General features: G+C 55.0%; 1 protein-coding gene across 1 annotated transcript in view; it reads right to left on the bottom strand.

The window, feature by feature from the left end:
* The window catches only part of Ripor3 (RIPOR family member 3), a 42,905-nt gene that overhangs the window by 10,991 nt on the left and 9,455 nt on the right, over positions 1-22,459 (bottom strand). The window contains exons 2-12 of the mRNA XM_026787033.1: positions 14,908-15,023; positions 8,939-9,085; positions 7,205-7,283; positions 4,839-4,862; positions 4,550-4,603; positions 3,345-3,494; positions 3,195-3,258; positions 2,865-2,908; positions 2,642-2,767; positions 2,420-2,565; positions 1,166-1,295 (exon numbers count right to left, since the gene is read on the bottom strand). Of these exons, the coding sequence (XP_026642834.1) occupies positions 1,166-1,295; positions 2,420-2,565; positions 2,642-2,767; positions 2,865-2,908; positions 3,195-3,258; positions 3,345-3,494; positions 4,550-4,603; positions 4,839-4,862; positions 7,205-7,283; positions 8,939-9,085; positions 14,908-15,014 (1,071 nt within the window). The 5' untranslated portion in view covers positions 15,015-15,023. The remainder of the gene's footprint in view (positions 1-1,165; positions 1,296-2,419; positions 2,566-2,641; positions 2,768-2,864; positions 2,909-3,194; positions 3,259-3,344; positions 3,495-4,549; positions 4,604-4,838; positions 4,863-7,204; positions 7,284-8,938; positions 9,086-14,907; positions 15,024-22,459) is intronic.

Genomic DNA, 22,459 nt, shown 5'->3' with positions numbered 1-22,459 from the left:
ACTGGCATCTGGAGCCGCGGATGCTCCGTCATGCCCTGACTCTCCCCGGCAAACCTCAACTTCATTGTTTCATCTTCTCCAAGCTCTTGCCTCAGGACCTTGGTGCTGATTGTGCTCTCTGCCTCAAACTACCCTGCATACATGCCCTCAGCACCGAGGGTCCCAGCTCAGATGCCACTGCTCTGGAAGCATATCCCTGGAGACCCTAAGTGCTCCAGTGGTCCCCCCTCTGTGCCCAGAGATCGCTGTGCTCTGTATTGGAGAGATGCCATGTGTCTCCCCACCCGTGTGCCAATGTCCACACCTAAAGGGGGACAAGCCCTGGGGCCTGGGACCCTGGATGGGTGCAAGCTTGGGGAGAGATGTTCTTGCTGAAGATTGCTTATGGCCTGTGGACAGGCACTGCACAACACTGAAATTACCTCTATGTCTGTGGAGTGAACACAGTCACGCGTGGGGCAGCGTGGGGTGGGGATAGCACACGCCTTTAATCCCAGAACTCAGGAGCCAGAGGCAGGCAGATCTCTGTGAGTTCGAGGCCAGCCTGGTCTACAAGAGCTAGTTCCAGGACAGGCTCCAATGCTACAGAGAAACCTTTTCTCAAAAAACAGAAAGAAAGAAAGAAAGAAAGAAAGAAAGAAAGAAAGAAAGAAAGAAAGAAAGAAAGAAAGAAAGAAAGAAAGAAAGAAAGAAAGAAAGGAAGGAAGGATGGATGAAAAAAAAAGAGGAAGGTCCTTGTATGTGAGAGACCATCCCAAGGACAGCAAGAGAAATGCTGAGGGTGTCTGTGTGCACAGCTTTCAATGCCCCCCACCCCCCACCCAGAGAGGAGAGGACGGTGGCCTCCGAGGGGACCTTGGCCCTGGGGGCATGGGGAGAAGGTTGCTTCTTTGTGGATGGCTCCAGATCACACGCCTGGAAGCTCTGAGTCTCCTCAGCAAGGTGAGGCCAAGGCCATGGCTAAGCAGAGGACACCCTCCACACACACACACACACACACACACACACACCAGCAGGTCCCAGACCCAGCCTAATTCCCATGGCCTCAAGCCGCGGAATACTGAGCCCCACAGCCCTACAACCCCCAGGCTGAACCCCAAGCAGGCCGTGCTCCTCACTGCCCAGTCCCAGAGCATCTCAGCCTGCTGGGAACAGGCTCACTTACCAGGCAGTATTTGTCCCGGAAGCTGGGGGTGCTAGGTGGTGTCCAGGTGTACAGTGAGCCCTTCCTGCTGCCCATCGAGAACCTGCCAGTGGGGCTGGGTGACACCAGCAGGCACTCAGAGTCCAAGGGGCTACAGAGGAGAGCAGAGACCATCTGGGGATGGGATCCAGTGCTCTGCAGTCACAGGCAGCTGCCTTGTCTTTCAAAGTAACCTGTGTATGCAGGAGCTGTGCTGATCTTCCCACAACCTCCACTAGGTAGTGAGTGCCTGGGTTATTTGCACAGAATGAATTGTGAGCACCTGGATTATTTGCACAGAATGAATTGTGAGTGGCTGGGTTATTTACACGGAATGAATTGTGAGTGGCTGGGTTATTTACACGGAATGAATTGTGAGTGGCTGGGTTATTTACATGGAATGGATTGTAGGTGGCTGGGTTATTTACAACTCTGAAATGATGGCTTGAGACAAGGAATTTGCTTTGACCAACATCCCCTCCAATAAGAGAGGGCCAGAATCAAATTCACCCCACTTTTCTCTCGCCCCAAAGCCTTCGAGTCAGTTAGGAGTGATGTTCATGCTATGCACTTAAAGCGTGGTGGGCGAGGCTGGGGGTAAAGGCCAGGTGGCTGCATGGCCCTCAGCTGAGGAGAGTGCACCAAACCCACCAGGAGGATCCGGAGCCCAGAGGCCTGCAGTACCCCCCCCCCCCCCGCAAGCCTAATGTTGTGGCATGCACTTGAGGGGATCCTAGGTGACTGAGTTGGATGCTCTCAGCTCTTTCCTGCCACACCCACTCAGGGGAGAGGCGTCCTGGAAATGCAAGGTGCCAACAACAGAAACTTTAGAAACCACTGGCTCCTTTTGAGCCTGGACCGACCTAACTGGTCTGTAGCCTAGAGAAGGACCTCAAGGTTCAGCCCCAGACTGGAAGGGACAGGGGACAGCCAATGGCAGAAGGTGGTGAAGAGGAGGCGGGCAGAAGGGAGGTCCCCTGAGGAACTAAGGAGGAAAAGGGGCCCAGAAAGGGTCCTGGTTCAACCTGCGCTGTCACGTGTTCCAAAACTGAGAGTGAAATTCAAGGTCACAAGAGGTGTTGGGGAGGAGGAGACGAGGCTGCTGTAAAGGTCAGGTAAACCTGGCTGTGGGGTAGGATGGGTGAGGTCAGGGATGGCTATGCAGGAGCAGGTCTGGACTGCACCAGGAGCAGGGGTGGCCTTGGTGAGGGCAGGGATGCCACAGCAGCCACTCACTTCCACAGCAGTTCCAGCTGCAGCTTGATGGTGCCCAGCTCGGTGATGTCCACCACCACAAGCTGGGGGCGGGCCGTGAAGAAGTCAGCGATGTCGCAAGTCACAGCACCCACCACCATTGAGCTCAGGCCTCGAAGCTCGGTCACCTGGCCGTGAGGGACAGGATGGTGGTGTCTGGCTCCGGCACCCAGGCGCCAGGTCCCACCCTGGGCCCTGCCCCACCTTGATCTCCAGGTTCTCGTGCATGGTGGGCACAAAGGCCTTCTCCTCCTCATCCCAGGTCTGGCTGTCATCCGGCTCTATCCGGCCCTTCAGCCGCCACCGCTGGCGGCCCAGGCGCATAAGTACCTGCGTGTGAGACACAGGAAGGGTGCAGAGGCAGCCCCAGGGGAACCCCCTCACCGCCTACCCATGGACCTCCCTCCCAGGACCTTCCTGGGTGTACCTCATACTGGTCTCCGGGACAGAGGCGTGCATAGCCCACCAAGCCTGGAACACAGAAATGGGCTAGTCTCTCTCGCCCCCCCCCCTGCCCTGCTCAGGGACAATGGGGACCTTGGGGTACAAGGGTGTGCCTGGTGGCATGGGAAGGATAGGAGATTTTGATGGTCAAGAGGGTGGAGGGCATTGTAGATTGCACCCAGAGTGCAATGAGCCCACCTCCTGTCACAAGGGCACCCATCAGGGCTGGGCCTCTAGACCCTGGGACTCCAGCCTGCACCACCCACCCTTAGCAGGCTCTCTTGGCTGCTGGGAAGAACTGATTGGCGCTCACCTTTCATCTTGACATGGAACTCGCCCAGGTGAACTTCCAAGGCCCCCTCTATGAGACACATGTCCTGCAAGGCCCACAAGTGGATCAGTCATTTGCGAGCCCCGCCCCCTACCCAGGAGCCCAGAGCAGGGGCTAGAGAGGTTGGCCCACCTCCATGCATTCCTGCAAGTTGCGGCCCAGCTCCTGCAGGCTCTCCCGGGAGGCACGGCTTTGGGTACCATTGCTAAAGGCACGCTGCATGTTGGAGGCGCCATCTCGCAGACGCCACTGGATACAGTAGCATTCATAGAGCTCATCCACCTGCGGCAGACACGCAGGCTGTGGGCCACACCAAGGGACAGCCTCTGCCCACCATCTATTCCTCCAAGAACTATCTCCTAGCCCAGCCTCGCCCTGTGGTAGCATGGCTCTTAGCCACCACCTCACACCCTGGTACCTAGGATCACACACACAACTCAGCACAGTAGACACTCGTGATATGTCATGCACCAGTCTGATTCCCAACTGTGGAATGGAAAGTGAGCCACGGCAGTGCCTGCCCTGTGGGTCTGGGGAGGAAGGTGAGCTCTTGAAATTACTTGCAAATAGACTTTAAGAAAACCTAAAAGAGGGCTGGAGAGATGGCTCAGTGGTTAAGAGCATTGCCTGGTCTTCCAAAGGTCTTGAGTTCAATTCCCAGCAACTACATGGTGGCTCACAACCATCTGTAATGAGGTCTGGTGCCCTCTTCTGACCCTCAGAGGCATACATGCAGGCAGAACACTGTACATAATAAAAAAAATAAAATCTTTAAAAAGAAAAAAAAGAAAACGTAAAGGAGCTGGGCATGATGGTGTGTGTCTTTAATCCGAGCATTCAGGAGGCAGAGGCAAGCAGCTCTCTGTGAGTTCAAGTCTAGTCTGGAGTATATTGTGACTTCTAGACTTCCAGGGCTACACCATGAAACCCTATCTCCAGAGGAAGGAGGGTGAGGGAGGAGGAGGCGAGCCTAAGGGACTCGCTACGGGACTGTGAGCACATCCCTGTGGGTGGAGCCCCCACTTTCCTGTCTACACAGGGACAGTTAGAGCCTCCCAAGACCAAGCAGCAAGCCCTGTGTACTGACCCGTGACAGAGCCCCACCCCAGGGCTAAGACGCTGCTGTCAGTCACGGGAGCTCTGCCTAGCCCTCCTCTGTGCAGCTACCCATAACCACCCAACCTGGACACTCGCAACACCCTCATGACACCCCATGGTGGCCTGTGTCACCCACATGATGTCCAGTGACACCCTGTGGCTCCCTCTGACTCACAAGCGATACCCACATGACTCCCTGTGGCACCCCCATGACGCTCCGTGATGCTCAAGACACCCACCTTACTGATATGGAACTCCACCTTCCGGACATGTCTCTCTACCAAGCGTGTTTGCTTCTCCCAGGGGAAAAAAAAAAAAGCTGCTTCAGAAGTGGCTGCGTTCCCACCACCCCACCCCCTCCCCAGGATCAGGGCACTGGGCTCAGATCTCAGCGAAGCTCACATCAGGCCTCAGTTTCCCTGCTTGTAACATGAGAAGCCCAAGTGTTCTGCCCAAGGGCAGCTGGGATGGAAGGCCACCTCAGACAGTCTTGCCCACCCTGGAGACCGCAGAGGGACTTGAGCTCACCTTGTCCAGGTCATAGTAGAAAGCCTGCAGAGAGAAGGGGGAGGTCAGAATTCCAGAGACCCCTCATTACTAACACCTGAGCTCCAATGACAACAGTGGCCTGCCCTGATCATGGCCACGGATGCCCAGGGGAAGAATGGCATTCATTGTGGGCAAGCCAATTCTAGGTCTGGCACTATTTCTCTGTGTGCCCCAGGCAAGTTACTCAACCTCTCTGAGCCTCCCTCTCTTCCTGTGTAATATGGGCATCCGTCACTGTAATGGTCAGTACTGACTGTCTGCTTGACAGCCTCTGTCCAGGATCACCTTGAAGATGAGCCTCTGGATGGGAGGGAGTTTCTAGACGGGGTTGATTGAGATGGGGAGACCCACCTGAGGCTGGGGTTCTGGGCTTCATGGCAAAATGAGAACCATTTATTTAGCAGCTCCCATCTCTTTCTGCCTGCCGACTGCGGATGCAGTAGGCTGCCCGACCCTCCTGATGTCGTGCCTTGAGCCAAAACTAATCCTTCTTCTCTTACATTGCTCATGTCGGGCACCTTGTCACGACAAGGATAGAAAGAGTAGCCACATGCGTGACTGTAAGGATCATAAAAGTCACACTTCAGGGCCGGCTGGATGGCTCATGGGTAAAGGTGCTGGAGTCTGGGCCCCACATGGTGGGAAGAGGGAACCGACCCCTGCCCCGCAATTATCCTCTGACTCCACAGGGGCATTGGAGAAATGCATCCCTGCTCTGTCTCCCCTCCCTCACACCAACAAATAAATAAATATAACATTTCAAAATGAAATGAGAGCTGGAGAGATGGCTTAGTGGTTAAGAGCACTCACTGCTTTTCCAGAGGTCCTGAGTTCAATTCCCAACAACTACGCGGTGGCTCACAACCATCTCTAGTGGGATACGATGCCCTCTTCTGGCATAAAGTTGTACATGCAGATAGAGCACTTGCATTCTTAAATAAATAAATAAATCTTTTAAAAAAATGAGCGGAAGGAGCTGTGATTTTGAAGAGCTGTTCTGATACCAGCTTCTGGGGAACCCATAAAACACTCCCTGTGGGACCCAGGCACTCAGTCCTCATTGTGGGGTCCTTATCCCTCCAACACTGGTGTGACCAAGGTGAGCTGGGTGACGCGTCCCATGGGCAGCAGGTGGCGCCATAGTCTGCCTTGTAGAAATGAAGCTGGTCTAAGGTGTTGTCTCTCAATCTGGCTATCTAGTTATGGAAACAACAGATACCAGAGAAGTGGGAATATGTCTCAGGAAGTTCACGCAGCGGGAGGGGAAAGAACTCCAGCCTGATGCGGAGGACTTGATTTTATTTCACACAGTTCTACAGGATGAGAGTGGAGCCCGGTTACAGTGGTGGGCGGCACCACGCCTTGAGAGGACTGCTTAGATGTGCAAATCCCTGCCTCTATTCAAACTTGAAAAGACCAGTGGACTTCTGGGCTGTCTACTGGATTCCTTTCTTCCTCTTTTTTTTTTTTTTTTTTTTTTTGGTTTTTCGAGACAGGGTTTCTCTGTAGCTTTGGAGCCTGTCCTGGAACTCCCTTGGTAGACCAGGCTGGCCTCGAACTCACAGGGATCCGCCTGCCTCTGCCTCCCGAGTGCTGGGATTACAGGCGTGCACCACCACCGCCCGGCCACCTCTTCTTTTCTTAAATTGTTTTTATGGATATATATATATATATATTTCCTTTCTTCCTCATCTTAACACATTGAATAAATCTCTGTTTTCTGCTTTCTGCTTTTCATTTGACTCTTTAAGAAAAAAAAAAAAGATTTATTATGTATGCCTGAAGAGGGCACCAGATCTCATTACAGATGGTTGTGATTACAGAAGTGGTTACTGAGAAATGAACTCAGGACCTCTAGAAGAGCAGCCAGTGGTCTTAACCACTGAGCCATCTCTCTAGCCCTAACTTGGCTCTTTTAATTGGCTTAGGAAGAATGGCTGACGGGACCTGACTTAGGATACAGGTTCTGACCCTTAAGTTAAAGAAGAGTGGGAGCAATCAGAGGGGCCATTTAAGAGTCCGGGAGACCCACGCAATGAGCCCCACATCCTGGTATCCACAGAAAACTCTCACCTTGGACACAAGAGCATGCAGGCTCAACTTGGGGCAGAGCAGGGCCGGGGATACTCAGAAATGGCCACTTTCCTGAGCCACATAAACTGCCTGGCTCTGGTGTGTGTGATGGCCAAGCCCTGAGGGATGGGGCCATATGCACCTCTGCAGTGGCCTGACCGCTCCTCCCAGAGCCCTGAGAGGGAAGTTCATGGCAAATCCCAAGGACCTGGGGTGGGGACCACCGTCCTTCAGCTGCTGTGAGCAGCTCTGTTTTCATCCCGGACACTCACAAGCCTGGAGCTCCTCTGGGTGTCGGTGTGGCGACCGCACAGGTAATCCAGCTCAGCCTGCTGCTCACACAGGTGCTCCCTGTGGTAGGCAGTGGGTGGGGGGTTAGGGGGTAGGATCCAAGCAGAAAGGAGGAGCAGGACAACTGACCAGGTACCCTCCCCCAGCATGAGGTTGACCATCTCACGATCTGGGGGTCCCTCTGTTACCCCAAGAACTCCGCAAATCAGTCTAGCCATTACTAGGCATGTTGCAAAGAGGCTTACACACGGATCCTGGTAGGCAGCAAGGAACTGGCCAGGGATGCCTGAACGGAGGAGGGCGTGGTGGATAGAAGGGGGCAGGGGGCAGAGGCTGTAAGAAGACCAGCAGGGGAGGGAAATGAGACCATGGGGTGAGGAGCTGCAGAAGTGACCGTGCAGCTGAGGGCCAGAGTGGCATCAGAGAAGGGCAAGTTCCTTTGAGTGACAACCCAGGGCTGGGCTCACTCTTACAGTGGGCTCAGGCAGGGCTGCTGTCTGTCTGACCATACTGGTTGGGCTCTGCCCCTCCTCCCTGCTCAAGATGAGAGGGGGACCCTCCAACCCCAAACCCAGGGTGCTTCAGGGTTTTGTAGCATCCTGGTTGGGTAACAAGGAAGCAGGGAGTCAGGCCAGTCCTCCCCCAAGGTTCCTTCCCTCCTCAAGGCCAAGGACACACACCTGTTTCAGCAGGGTCTACAGCCCAAGCAGAGCCTTCCAGAACCTTCTCTGAGCCTTAACTTCTCCTACTCTGAGAGCATTATCTAAGACAGAGTGAGGGTTTTGCAAACTGCTCCTTTCAGGGCACGGTGTGTCCTCCATCCCCTTGGGCAGAGCAGAGAAAGGGGGTGTGCCTCTCCTGTCTGACATCTGGGGACTTAGGTTGAAAATGCCTCCTAAGGCCATTCTCTTGGGGGGCCAAGGTGTGTCCCTCCAGCTGTGACTGTTCCTGCCCCATCCACAGCATGGAACCCTTCCCCCGCCCATGCCCAGGTTTATCTTATCAAGGTCAGTTTACTGAGTGACAGTGACATCAGGTGCCCCAACACAAGAGGGACCCCAAATGGGCTTGTTCATTTTCCTTCAAGCTTGGCCTGTTCAGCTCTCCTAGCTGGGACACCAGCGCCTCCTTCAGGCCACACTCAGCAATCACAGGGTTAGCGTCCAGCTGCATCTATCCATACTCAACTAGACAAGCCTCTCCTGCCATTGTCTCTGGAGTCAGCTATCTCCTCTCTCTCTCTCCTTCCCATGCCTGCACCCTCACATCCTTCTCAACGTGACCCCAAACCGATCCTGTCTCCTTCTCACCACCCCCCAAACGAGTCCACCAGCAGCTCAAAGCAGTCAGAAGTTCTTAAAGCCCAGGCCCCAGAGCTTGAGCGTCTCCCTCACCACAGAACCTTCTATGGCTCCAAGCTCTCATAAGATGAACAGCCGAGGCCTCCACAGCTCACATGACCCTGAAGCATTGTCCCGTTGTCCCTCTGATGTCACCCTGTGTCCCTAGGAGTCCAAAGTCGGAGACCTCTGGCCTTCCCATTATCCCCAAGGGCCTTACTTCTTCCCCTGTGGCTGTGCTGTGGCCGAGGCTGCCCAGAGCAATTCCTTCAAAACCATGCCGACTCTTTCCTGCCTTACCCATTTTCCTCTGCAGCACCTACACCGCCCAACATACTTCTCAGTACTGCTGTCTGTCTGTCTCTCCCCACTCACCTGAGGCCTCTCTTCACAGCGTCAAAGATCTTCTTCACCTGCTGCGGCCGGGGGTCCAGGCAGAGTGAGCCCTTACGCAGTGTTCCATAAGCCCTGGAGGACTTGGCTGGCAGCCGTGACCTCACAGAGTTCCTGTTGATGGACTTTCTGTGGGAGGGGACAGAGAGTCAGGACAGGTGGCTGGGCTCCACTTCCATCACTTCCGAGCTGTGTGCTCTTCAGAAAGCTGAGGTTCTTGGAGCCTCAGTTTCCTCATCTGGAAAATGGGAGGCCTGGGTTTGAGGATGAAGAGGACAGTTACAAACCTTAGAACCAAAAACAAGCTTCTGCTGGGCCATGGTGGCGCACGCCTTTAATCCCAGCACTTGGGAAGCAGAGGCAAGCGGATCTCTGAGTTTGAGGCCAGCCTGGTCTACAGAGTGAGTTCTAGGACAGTCAGGATTACACAGAGAAACTGTCTCCAGAAAGACAGACAGAAAAACAGACAAAAAGATAGACAGAAAGGACAAAAGAAAAGAAAAAAGAAAGGGGCTTCCAGGGCATATGTCATGAGCTGTCGGACTCCATGAATGGCATGCTCCAAGCACACACAGCAACACTGAGAGGACCGAATCCTAGCCCCAGGGTTCCTGCAGGGTACAAGTACTGCTCAGCTCCAACCTCTTCTGTGTCCCCCACCAGGGACAGCTCCCCCCCAGATCTGCTCTGTCACCTGTGGATTTTAGAGAAAGCGGGCAGCGCTGGATAATTGTTAACTATTGAACTGACATCCTGTGTGACCACCTGGCGGCCTGGGAAGGCTTGCCCAAATCAGGTTGATCAACGGGGCATGCTGTCTTGGTGACCTTAAGTGATGTGGGAAGAGCCAGCCTGAAAGTGGGCAGCACCATTCCCTAGGTTTGGGCCCTGGAATTTGTCAGAGTAGAGAAAGCTTGGCAGACAACACGCAAGGTTCGGTTTTCTCGCTCTTGACTATAGAAGCCATGTGACTTCCTCCTGTGATGGAACTGGGACTGTGAGCAGTGTATTAAGACCCTGCCTTAAGAAAGGCACAGCCAGGCCTGGGGTACAGGCCTCTAATTCCACCTAGGGAGGTACAGGCTAGGGAATTCTAGGGAATCATTAGCAACAGAGTTCAAAGCCAGCCCCAGCCACATGAAAGCCCATCTGTGTAACTGCAAGATAAATAGATAAATAGATAGGTCCCCTCTGCCTCTGGGGCTCACTAGCTCTGGGCTTTTGGGGGTCACCCACACACTGAAGACATGGCTTTTCTGGGTTCTTTCTAACGTCCCTGAACCTTTTTTCATGGTTCTTTCCTTTTTAGATAGGATCTCACTCTGTCCTCCTGCCTCAGCATCACAAGCACGCTTTTAAAACCCAGGTGCTCAGGGCTTGTCCATCCAGATAGGAGCTCCCTGAGCAGTCCCTGGTGGCCTGGGTCCCCCTGAGAGTCACAATCTATAGCGGGAGGCAGAGGATTGTGGGCGAGCAAGTCAGGCAAGGGGCGGGGCACAGGGACATGGCTCTGCTCTTTCCTCAGCCCTGGGAAAAGTCACTGGGCTAGTTCTGGCTGGGTGAGATGCTAAGCATTCCACAGGTGGGAGACACAATACAGACATGCAACTTACTCAAACTAGGTCTGCTTGTCACCCTGTTTTGGGACCAACCCACGCCCGGAGTCCCTGAAGCTGACAGCCCAGCACATACCAGCCCACGAGGGCCTTGTGCCCCCTACTCAGCCCCTGTATTCAAACTGCAGTCGCAAGACTCTGAGCTCTTAGCCCACTCAGCTGGTTTCCTCGCCTGTAGAGGGGAGGTAATGATGCCTGCCCCTCTCCTTGTCATCACAGTGACACGACAGACATTTGCTAAGTCCCTGCTATACAGATACCACCATTCCAGGGGACAGGACGGGACAGAGCCTTGACAAAGACAAACAAACGCCCGCCCTGAGAGATATAGGCCAGCTGGTGCGGTCAGTATCTGGCTCTCCCACAACCAAACTGAGTGGCCCTGGCCACTGACGGAGTCTCTCTGGGTTGGAGTTGTCTCTCAGTGAAGGGGGGTCCAGGGCTGGGATTGCCAGGAGGGTTCTGGGGACTGATAAATACAAAGAACCCCAAGCCGTGTCTGGTAAACAGCAGGCACCACATGTTTGCCGAAGAGATAAGACTGGAACAAGCCTATCCAACAGGATCTAACACTGAGAAGAAAAGAGAAAAAGCCAAGTGGGCAGGGAGGGGACGCCCCCGCCCCCCAGCAGTGCCCGGGAGAGGGTATGCCACCACTGCTTGCCTCTGGTACTGACATTCACAGACTGTAGCAGATGACTCTCCAAAGCCCTTTCTCCATCCCCTTCCTCTCTCTCCCTATTCCCCATGGCCACATCACCCACCTCTTGGACCGGGTCCTCCACAAAGTTGCCATCTCAGGCACAGACAGGCCACACTGCAGACAAGGGTACAGTGGGTTTCTGACAGATGAGAGTCCAGGCAGCTAGAGGGACAGTGAGGCAGGAGGTGGCTCTGGGTGGCGCTGCAGCTCACTTCAGGGGTCCACAGGCCCACCCCTTCCCTCTCCCTCGGGCTCTTGAGGTTCCAAGCCCAGTGCTGTCTCTGAGCCTCTGAGGACAGTGGCTCCGAGGGCTGGCACAGCCCAGCCTGGCTGGTGAAATGAGGCTGCATGCTGCATGGCTGGCTGGTGTCACAGGGCTGGGAGCAGCCTCTGGGGGTGGATGTGTGTCACCAGCTTCAGGAATACTCAGTAAATATTAAACAGCCCCAGGCAAGCCGGACAGGCTTTCAGGCACGTGCAGCCTGGCGCCCAGTGATCACAGGCAATCAAACAGCGCTGACCGTCATGACTGTCCCCAGCCTCCAGGCAGGGCAGTCCCTGGACTGACTGCATAGACTCCTGACTGCATGCCCATCAACCAGGCTGGCCACGGTCCTGTGCCCTGTGACCCATGGGAGGACAATGACAGCTTTACCACGCTGAGGCTCAACTCCGTGTGCTTCAGACGCACTATTCCATAGGTCTTTGGGTCGGTCACCAGCAGTGGTTTAAAACCGAGTTTGATGACCCGCCCTAACTCTTGGCATCAGAGACACCTGCCCGACACTCCTGGGGAGGACAGCCCTGGATGCCAAGCTGCTGCTGTGCCTGTTGGTGGAAACTACTGTGGGCAGCTGGCACGGTTCTCCCACCCACAGAGCTTGAAAAAGGGAAATGCCTGTATGATAGCAACCATTCACGCCTTCGTACTAAGTGATCAGATAACTTCCCCAAGTGAATTCTGTATCTGTGGGGTAGAAAGGCCCGGTTGGTCAAAGAGCTGGGGTGGGCAGGGTGCAACAGAGGTGTGTCCTTCCCTGAGTGGAGTCCTGCTGGGCTGTCAGGGTCATTCTGCCTTACCCACCCTGGTGTGGCCCCTCACCTCTGGGAATAAGGGGCAGAGGTGAGACCTGCACCCCAATCCTGGTCAAACCAGTGTCAGACACTGGGGAGATGGACAGAGAAAGGAAATTAAAACAACCATGCAGGGGCTAGAGAGACCATTCAGCAGTTAAACAGCACTGACTCTGCTTACAGAAAACCTGGCTTAGATTCCCAGGACCCACACAGCAGCTCCTAAGTGTCTGTAACTCTAGTTCCAGATGATACAGCGCCCTCTTCTGGCCTCTGTGGGCACTGCATGCATGTGGTATATACACATGCAGACAAAACACTGGTATATACAAAATAAAAATAAAAGCTAAAAGAAACAAAAATCCCACTACACCTCTTCACTATCACCATGGGCAACCTTCTCAATCTTAGGGGACTTCCCAGGCTGAAGCTAAAGGGATCTACTCAGGACCTCAGGAGCAGCTAAGGCCCAAGCAGCCCTGGAAACCCAGACCCTCGCAGCATCAGGGCTCACGTCTCTAGGCCACACACAGACATCACAGGTATCATAAGAGGATTGAATCACCTCCATCTTCCAGGAGTCCAGGGGCAGCAGAGTTGGGGATTTCCTTGGGACTTTTTGGACAGAAGTCCTGATGGGGCATGAGGGGACACTTCCCATGGATATGGGGTATTCTAAGGCCTGAAAGCCAGCCGCAGGATGGAAATGTGGCATGTGATTGTCACCAGGTGGCCATGAAGAACACTTGGTCAATGCCTAGTGATGGCCAGCAGCCCCTCCTCTCCTCCTGAACCACACAGAGACCTCCGTGCCTCAGTGAGCCATCTGAGATGGTCCCAGGCTGTGCGTTCCTAGGCCAGCTCTACATACAGACCCCAAGGTCCAGTTCCAGGAGGCCCAGGCAGAAGCAGCATGGGAGGACTGATCTGAGAAACGACATTGGCTCCTCTGGTTTGCACCCGCCCCTCCCAGCAGCATTTATGCAGCGCCTGCTGTGTGTCTTTCTCACGGAGTCACCCACTGTCCTCGCCAAGGCTCACAGTCAGCAACTAAGATCAATCACCATGGGTCTCTGCCAAACTTTCCCATCCAGAACTTCTGCCCAAGCCTTCACCGGTCCCGGACACTGAGGATGTGTCCCCTAGCGTTCCCTCCCTCTCTGACCATAGCCCACGTGCCTCGCAGCCGGCTCCTCGCTGCCTCAGGACCCTCGCACTTGCTGTCTTCACATCCGATCACCACTGCTGAACGAAGCCCCTGTGCCGCTCAGGCCCTCGGGCGATACCACCTCTCCCTCTGCACCCTGTCCTAGGCCCAGCATAGCACCAGCCATGGCTGAATTGATTTGTTTTGTTTCCTTTTGCTCCACTGATGGACCCAAGCGGGTCAAGGCCTGGGTCCCTCCCCACTGTTGCCTGCTGAGGAAGGAGGGCCCCCCTGAGACAGGCGTGGACTCCTCTAGGGAGAGCTCGGATGGGACAGGCCAGGGCAGAGGGGAACCTGCAGGCAGCCTCACAGGGCTGCTGTTGGGTGGATGTGAGTGAGGCACCTGGCTGGGCTGGGCCTGGAGTCTTCCCCAGGATATGCCGAGACAGCAGGGATAGGCCAGGGCAGAATATTCCGCCGGGACACACAGCTTGTTCTAGGGCCTGGGAGAGAGAGAGAGATCAGAGTGGCTGAAGCTCGGGCTAAGTTAACTCAGGGCCCTGGCTATGAGGCCAGAATGACCTTGAGGTCTGAGGGAGGCTGAGGTCTTTAAGCACAAGCACAGGTGTGTGGCATTGTGGAAAATGGTTGCTGATCAGCTGACCAGCCATCGAGGCTCTGTGCCCACTCTGGTGGGGACTTGCCCACCCATCCACTCAGGTGCCTTTGGTGTTCCCTGGGGGCTTGTTCCGTGTCCAGCTAAGACCACAGAACCTGGACTGGTGGGCCTGAGCTCTTGGGGCTCTGGCCCCAGAGGCAGAAGGGACTCATGGGGACAGGATGGAGGAGCCCAGGGTGGAGAGGCAGGCAGGGATTAGTCCTGGAGGCCCAACCCACAAGGCTGAGCCAGCTGCTGTCATCAGAAAGCCCCACCTCCAGGCCCCAGTGTAACAGCTGGAGCCAGCGGCCTGCCCAGTGTTAACTCCCCTTCACAACAACCGTACAGGAAGCCACGCCCCTTCTGTGTTCAAAAGTGAGAAAACCTGGGCTCAGAGAGGTGAAGTCACTTGCCCCAGGTCACAGAGCCAGGACAGGCGGGCCCCACCATCCAGACTTCTAAACAGGAAGAGCATTCCTTCACACTCCACCCCTAGGAGGCTAAGGCCAACTGGGAAGACATTTTGCTGTGTGACCCTGGAGTCATGGCGCTACCTCTCTGAGCCAGGTTTCTCATTTGGTGATAAGCTCAGCAGGGTGACTATGGACACAAGACGACGTGGACCAAGCTGGCAGGAAATGACAAGTTTGTCCAGGAAAGGACGTACCCCCATAGCTGGCCGTCCCAGGCTGCTGGCTGAGCTCCGGTGCTCCAACCCCATGCACTTGCGCCCTCCATTCCCACGGCACTTACGAGACCCTCCGGCTTTGTGCACTGAAGCCTGCGAAGGAGGCGCTGCGGCCCACGGTCCCCACAGTCCCGGCATCCCCAGGAGACAGGAAGCGCAACCTCACAGACATGGCTGCCACCTGCGAGGAGAGGACGGGAGAGTCAGCCTGGACAATCTTCAGCAGCATCTGGCACACACTGTGCCACCACTCCCATAGGAGCCGACTGCGGCTGCATGGGGGAGGTGTGGGGCAGCTAGGGGGCAAGTGGCAGTTGTGGGGTCTAAAGCCAGGCCTCCGTCTGCCTTCATGCCCAGCCCACTGGCTGTCTGCTCCCCCTCCCTGCTGAGCCCCCTGCGGAGTCAGAGCCCAGCGCCTGCTGATGCCAGCTCTGTACTGGGCACACTGAGTACACAACAAGACAGTAGCGTGTGGACAAAGGTCCTGTGACCCGGAAATAGAACAGGGTGGCAGCCCCTGGTAGAACTGGGGAAGGGGGTGCAGAACACGGATCCCCAGGGAGCCAGGTCCCTCTAGGGAGGACTTTGGCCTCCCAGCTAGGCAGAGGTACCTAGGAGCCATGGGTGGATCAGAAGCAACGGTGGCAGACGTCAGGGCTGCTTTGAACCTGGGCCCACTGCCTGTCTCGGATCCAGGTTGTAATGAGGCCAGCCCACGGAGGCGGGCATAGCTTCTTTTTTCCCCAAACCATCTCCAGGATGGAAAAATGGCCCCACATCCCTGGGGAGTACAGTACAGCGAGCTGGCATCTTCTAGCACAGGCAATTGGAAACTTCTTCATATCTAACCTAAATCTCGGCTGCTGCCATTTCATACTTTGCTCCTTAGCCAGGGTGGTACCAGTCTGAGGATTGCAGGAATGCTAGTGCCCACACACAACCTAGGAATATCTCCACCCAGCAATACAGGTTGTCCTGTATTGGAACCCTGTCCCCGGCTTCTCGTTCACTTCCACTCCTAGGCATGCTGCAACCTCTGTCCACAGCTCCCACGGCTGCCCAGTGCTGGTCTTGCATTTTGTTTAGAGTCTCTCTGTCAGTGGCTCAGAGGCCCTGTGCATAACCTCTGCACACCTGTGCCGCACCTCTGCTTGCCCGCCTGTGCAGTCCTGCAAACCTTCCCTGCCTGCCTCCTAGCCCACGGCATCGCCCCATAGCACGGTATACAGGAAGGCATCTGAAACACAAAGCCAGCCTCGGCTCCCGTCAAGGTTTGGCCAGGGCCTTGGTGGTTACAACTTTAAAATGGGCTCAGAGGTTCTCAGAGGAACCAAGAGCTAGATGTGCTGGGAGTTCCCCGTGCACAAGGGTGTGTACCTGTATATGTGTATGCGTGTGTGCATGTCCTTGTGTGTGTGTGTGTGTGTGTGTGTGTGTGTGTGTGTGTGTGTGTGTGTGTGACTCACTGTGCACTGACTAGGGACCAGAGCCCCGAATGGATCAAAGGAACAACTTCTTGCCCTGGTGAAGGGGTCTTGTGGTGTCTGCTGAGTCCCTGCTGGCTGTCCAGGGGCAACTGTTTCCTGCACACAGATGGGGAAGTTGAGGCAGTGTGAGGAGGGGTGAAGCCCTGTGATAAATACAGCCGATAAGTTCCCCTACTCAATCCACACTACCTCCTAAGGAGCAGGAGCTACTGATGGCTCAGTTGCACAGATAGGGAAACTGAGGGTCAGAGAGGCAGTGGAGACCTTCTGTGGACCCTAGTGGGAAACCGCAAAGCCAGCTTGGAGCCCAGGAGTGTATGTGTCTCACGTGGCTTCCAGGTATCATCACTAGAGACACAGCCCCCTCCCCAAGGAGAACCGCCTTACCCCTGCCATTGGCTTATACCAGCTCAGGGAGGCATTGGAGCCACTGCATCCCCTTCCTGGCTTCAGTCAGCCACAATGGGAATTATGAAGACTCCAGCTTGGGCTGTCCCTCCTTCTATTGGGCCTCACCAACCCACCAAGGCTCCTGCCTTCAGTCTAGTCTAGGGTGGCTGTCACATTCTCCCACAGCCAGGCCAGGGAAAGAGGGAGCCCGGAGAGGGGCCACCCTGGGGTTCCCAAAGTCTTAAGTTTCTGTTCAGACGCTGAACAGTCCTAGTGTCTGACAGTGACAGCCACTGTCCCCTGAGGGCTCGGGACAGGAGGCTGGGGTCCCCACAGACAAGCGACAGCCACTATCCCCTGAGGGCTAGGGACAGGAGGCTGGGGTTCCAACAGACACTCCCCTGAGGGCTAGTAGGGATAGGAGGCTGGGGTCCCCACAGACAAGCGACAGCCACTATCCCGAGGGCTAGGGACAGGAGGCTGGGGTTCCAACAGACCAGCAACAGACACTCCCCTGAGGGCTCGGGACAGGAGGCTGGGATTCCCCACAGACCAGCGACAAGCCACTGTCCCCTGAGGGCTAGGGACAGGAGGCTGGGGCCCCCAAAGGCCAGCAACAGCCACTGTCCCCTGAGGGCTAGTAGGGACAGGAGGCTGGGGCCCCCACAGGCCAGCGACACCCACTGTCCCCCTGAGAGGGCTCCCCACAAGCCAGCGCTATGAGGCCTTATGACCCCACTCATCTCACTGTGAGGGAGTCAGCAATTCAGAGACCTGCGTCTTGCTCTGCAGTTGCCCCCAAGGACTGGCTTCCTGGACAGTTCCACCCTCTGGCTCTGGCCACCTATCCGGGCCCACCTTCTTGGGTGTCACCTGTATGGAATCTCCAGGTCTGGGCTGGGGTCAGAATCCTTTGTCCCCAGAATCCTTGGATCCTGCAGTCACAACAGATGGACCATGGGGCTTGCTCTCCCCCTTGGCAAGGCTCCGTCAAGTGGCTGTTTGGGCTCAGGGGTATCCAAAAGATTCCAGTTCATGAGAACTGAGACCCACAAGAGAGGCTGAACCTACCCCCTATTACTCCAGCAACCCCATAGAACAATGACCACCAGGCAAGATAGGCAAAGGGCAGATGGAGGGTTAGGTGGGACACCTGCCTTTTCAGGCCGCACACATCTGTCCGCTTTGCTCAGCTCAGCCACTTCAGAACTAAAGGAACTTGAGCGATATGGAAATGAAAGGGTATGGCTGTGCTCAGGACTGCGTTACGGGTTTCATGTAGCCCAGGCTTGCCTCAGACTTGCTATGTAGTTAAGGCTGATTTGCCTACATCCACCTCCTGAGATGACAGGCATCACACACACACCCACTCAGTGTGGTGCCAGAACCCAAGGCCTCAGAGATGCCGGGCAAGCACTACCCACTGAGCCACATCCCCAGTCACCAACGACGCCATCACAGAACCGGTGCCTATGCCGGGCGGTGGTGGCGCACGCCTTTAATCCCAGCACTTGGGAGGCAGAGGCAGGCGGATCTTTGTGAGTTCGATACCAGCCTGGTCTACAGAGCTAGTTCCAGGACAGGCTCCAAAGCCACAGAGAAACCCTGCCTCGAAAAACAAAAAAAAAAAAAAAAAAAAAAAGAACCGGTACCTACTGGATTACTATCCCAGGCCCTGCTGCAGACATGGCCCTGCGACTCCCACACCTCACAGGCCTTACAGCCCACAGCCTGCTCCCTGCCCGAGGCTGGACCACCTTGGTCCGTTAACCCAACACAAGTTCTCTTACTAGCCCTCTTAGATAAAGACGCTGAGGCTGGGGCCGGAGAGATGGCTCAACCGCTAAGCACTTGCTGCTCTTGCAGAGGATCTGGGTTCAGTTCCCAACGCCCACACGGCAGCTCCCAATCACCTGTCACCAGTTTCGAGGCACCTGACACCCTCTTCTCGTGGACCTCCGAGGGCTCCTGCAAGCCCACGATGCACACACACACACTGGTGACATGTGCTCAGGCACACATACACACATAAAATAAGAAAATCTTAGAAAAGAAACGGGAGTTGTTGTCCTAGCGCCTGGGAAGCTGAGGCAGAAGGATAGCTATGACTTCCAGGCAAGCCAAAACTACATATTGAGACACTGTCTCAAAGCAACAAGAGAAACAAAGAAAATAGGCTGGGGGAAAGGATGGCTCCTCCAAGGTTGTTGACAGGAAAGCCCAGAGCTGGACTCCAGCCAGCACACTGCGCCTTACCCTGGAGCTGAGCTGTGCTCACCTCCCTAGGTGCACTGAAGAGCCCCCCACCCATGAACCAGCAGCTGAGGGAGAAAAGAGCCTGGACTGAGCAGGGCTGGAAGGGACCCTGGCCACATAGCAACTAAGCTGTGCATCCAGCAGCGCCCCCTCCTGGCCAGCCAGGTAAGGGTAGTTTCCCAATCCTGGATTGAGTTTGGGCTCCCTGGACTAAAACAGGCCAGCTCAAGATTTCATGAGCAGATGCTGACAAGCCCCAGGAACATTCTAGCATCCTTGATGCTTGCACACAGGGACAACAAAACCGAAAAGCAAGACGGGAAACTGGGGCCCTTGGAGACCCCTTAGCCCCTCCAACTTCCTCTGCCGTGGCTGGCATTAGCCCTAAAGCTGCTAGCTGGGAACAGGGAAGCCCCGGCTATGCAGAGGGACCCTTGGGTGGCTCTGAGTCACCCTGGACAGCCAACTGTCTGCAGGAGGCTAGATGAGCAGTCAGGACGGACCCCTGGACAGAGGAGCAGGCACAACAGCTGCGGTTTCCAAACCTTTGGTGGCAGACAGGGCAACCTCTTCTCAGTCCTGCCCCTTGCTGCCTGGCTCTGGCTGGTGCCCGGTACCGCTGGGACCCTGCAGACCAGTTGAAGGTGGCTTCACATGGACCTGCTTCCCCGACTCTGTGGGACCCTGGGGACAGTACTGGGCCTCTGCCCTCAGGTGCAGGAAGCAGAAGTTCTCTGTCCACAGTCACCCTGTGTCACCGCCCACCAGAAACCTGCAATTTCACCTCATTGCGAGGCAAAGTGGCTAAATTTAGCATGGCAGGCTTGTGGGGCTAGGCTGCTTTTATGCCTGAGTCTCTCATTTATGGCTCTTTTTGTTTCTCTCCTAAATGATGGCCGGGGCTCGAATTGCCTTTGGCAGTTTCTGAAATAGCTCCCTTGGTACGGCCTGAGAGGAACTAGTAAATCAGACCCGGATAGGAATAAGCCTAAACAAGAGGGGCAGATGACCCAGCAGAAGGCCTTGGAACCAGACTGTCTGACCCAGAGGGGTCCCCAAGGAAGCCAGCCTCTCATTTTACCACATGCTCACATGACTTGCCTGGAAGAGGAAAAAAAACTGACCGCCTCCCCAGCTGAGTGGATTCACTGCTCCATCAAAGCCGTCCACTAGGGCTGCCCAGGGGCTTTTGCACTGGCTGCCCTTCTGCCAGCTTCCTCTTCTGCAGGGTCTTCCCTTGAAGCCTCCTCTAAGCCTTCAGGGCTCACGGCTGAGGCCACTTCTTTCCAGAGACATCCTTGAGCAAGCCCTGACTGGAGAAGCCTTATCCCTCATTCTGCCTCATACTGGCTTGCATAACTGTAAGTCAAGGCTCATTACATCCTTCACAAGAATCTCTGTTCCCAGACTGGACCATTTCTGTTCCATGCACACCTCTGGGCGTGACCTAGTAGTGACTTAGTGAATGATGGAAGGGATACTTCTGAGGTTTCTCCTTCCATCTGCTTGCTCGGTGAGGGTCTTACTTAAGGTTCCTATTGCCGTGAGGAGACACCATGACCAGGACAACGCTTATGAAGGATAACATTTAACTGAGGCTGGCTCACAGTTTCAGAGGTGTTAGTCCATTGTCACATGGCAGGACATGGTGGTGTGCAGGCAGACGTGGTACTGGAGAGGAGCCGAGAGTCCTACATTTCGATCCACAGGCAGCAGGAAGTGAACTGTGTCACACTGGCAGTCTTGAACTTATGAGACCTCAAAGCCGGCCCCTGAGGTGACACACTTTCTTCACCAAGGCCACACCTCCTAATAGTGCCACTCCCTATGGGCCACACATTCAAACCCATGAGTCTATGGAGACGATAGCTATTCAAACTCCACAGTCAGATGTACTACTGAGTACCTACTGTATGCAGGCGCTGGGCATATAGTTGTCACTAGGCCACTAACTAGGCTTGCCAGTTCTACTAAACTAACTGGAAAGTAAGCCCCGCAAATATATTTGTTTCTGCCTTGCCAGAACTAGGGTTACAGCCACATGCTGCCAAGCCTAACTTCTGGGGGTCAAGCGCTCAAAGAAAAAGTCTGGCTTCATTGGTGGTTAAGTTTTGGGGGTGGCAGTGGTTTGATTTTGCTATTTTTTGATCTAAGGTCTTGCTATGCAGCTCCTATTGGCCTCTAACTTTCTGCCCTCCTGCTGCTGGCTCCTGAATGCGGAGGTGGCAAGCATGTGCCACCACACCCGGCTGCTGAATTATTTTAAGGAAACCTCTGTTTAGAGCAGACTGTGTGTTTGTGTCTAACAGGTGTTAAACACAGGTCTCAGCTAGAGCAGAACTCCTGTCCCAGCCTGGCCCTGGCAGCCATGGGAGGAAGGATCAGGGGTTCCTCTGCCCAGCACAGCCCTGACACCTTCCTGCCCTGCTCAGCCTGTGCCCAGCCCTTGACTCTCAAAACCTGCAGACTCACTAAGGGCCCGTACTGTGGGTGGACAGGTGGGTCCCCCAAATGGCTCACACAACACCTTTACAGAGTGTTCACCATTCCCAGCTGAACATAGGAGAGAGGGAAAGGCAAGTCTGCACTTGGCCCTCAAGAGGAAAAGCGGGTGATCCTCAGAATATGGTGTAGAGGGATGGCTGACACCAGAAGGAAGAGTCTGAGATCAAGATGTTGAGTGGAGTGGCAGCTCTGTAATAACATGCTTGACTTGCATACATGAAGGTCTGGTTCTCACTGCCATAGTGAAGAGACATTGTGGAAAACTTCTAAGGTCAACCTCTGGCCTTCTATGCACACACACATGTGTGCATACACACACAGGAAAAAACATCCATGTGAACATGCCCATGTCCGAAAAGACACACGTGACCAAGCTCTCCTTTGTTCCCACCTGTGTTTTAGGGTGGACAAACTTTTCCCCTCAGAGGGAGAATGCCCTGACAAAACCTACATCTCCTCGCAACTTTGCAGCCAGCAGTGTCTCCACCCCTGTCCCCTGCAAAAGACCATGACCAAAGACCCCCTTTTCTCAGACACACCAGAGTCCACCTCCTCCAGCCCACTCTACCCAGGCAATCGGCCACCCCTTCACCCTGGGCTATCCAGTAGCCGATGCAACTCCAGATATTGCTGAAGCTGGGGACGTAGCTCAACGGCAGAGCACTTGAGAAGCTTAACGAAAGGCCCTGGGTTCCAGTCCCAGTACCACAAAAATAAACACAATAAAGTAACATAAAAGAGAAAGCAAAACAGCAGAAAATATAGATAAAACCAGCCACCAGCTGGCTACACCCAACCTGGGCAAGAGGCTTCCATGAAGTCTGGTCAGGAAATCAGCTCCCCAAGTGATGGTCCTCAGCCTGTGATACACTGCTGTCTCACCCCCTCGGTGACCAGTTTCCTGCAGGGCCTTATCGGCCAAGGTGGCAATTCCTGGAGGGGCCTCTAGGGTGTGCACTGGAGCAGCAAAGGAGGGCAG

This window comes from Microtus ochrogaster, linkage group LG8 (genome assembly GCF_000317375.1).
Source record: "Microtus ochrogaster isolate Prairie Vole_2 linkage group LG8, MicOch1.0, whole genome shotgun sequence".
Taxonomy (NCBI): Eukaryota; Metazoa; Chordata; class Mammalia; order Rodentia; family Cricetidae; genus Microtus; species Microtus ochrogaster.
The sequence above is the reverse complement of the archived record's forward strand: the minus strand, read 5'-3'. Positions and strand labels throughout refer to the sequence as shown.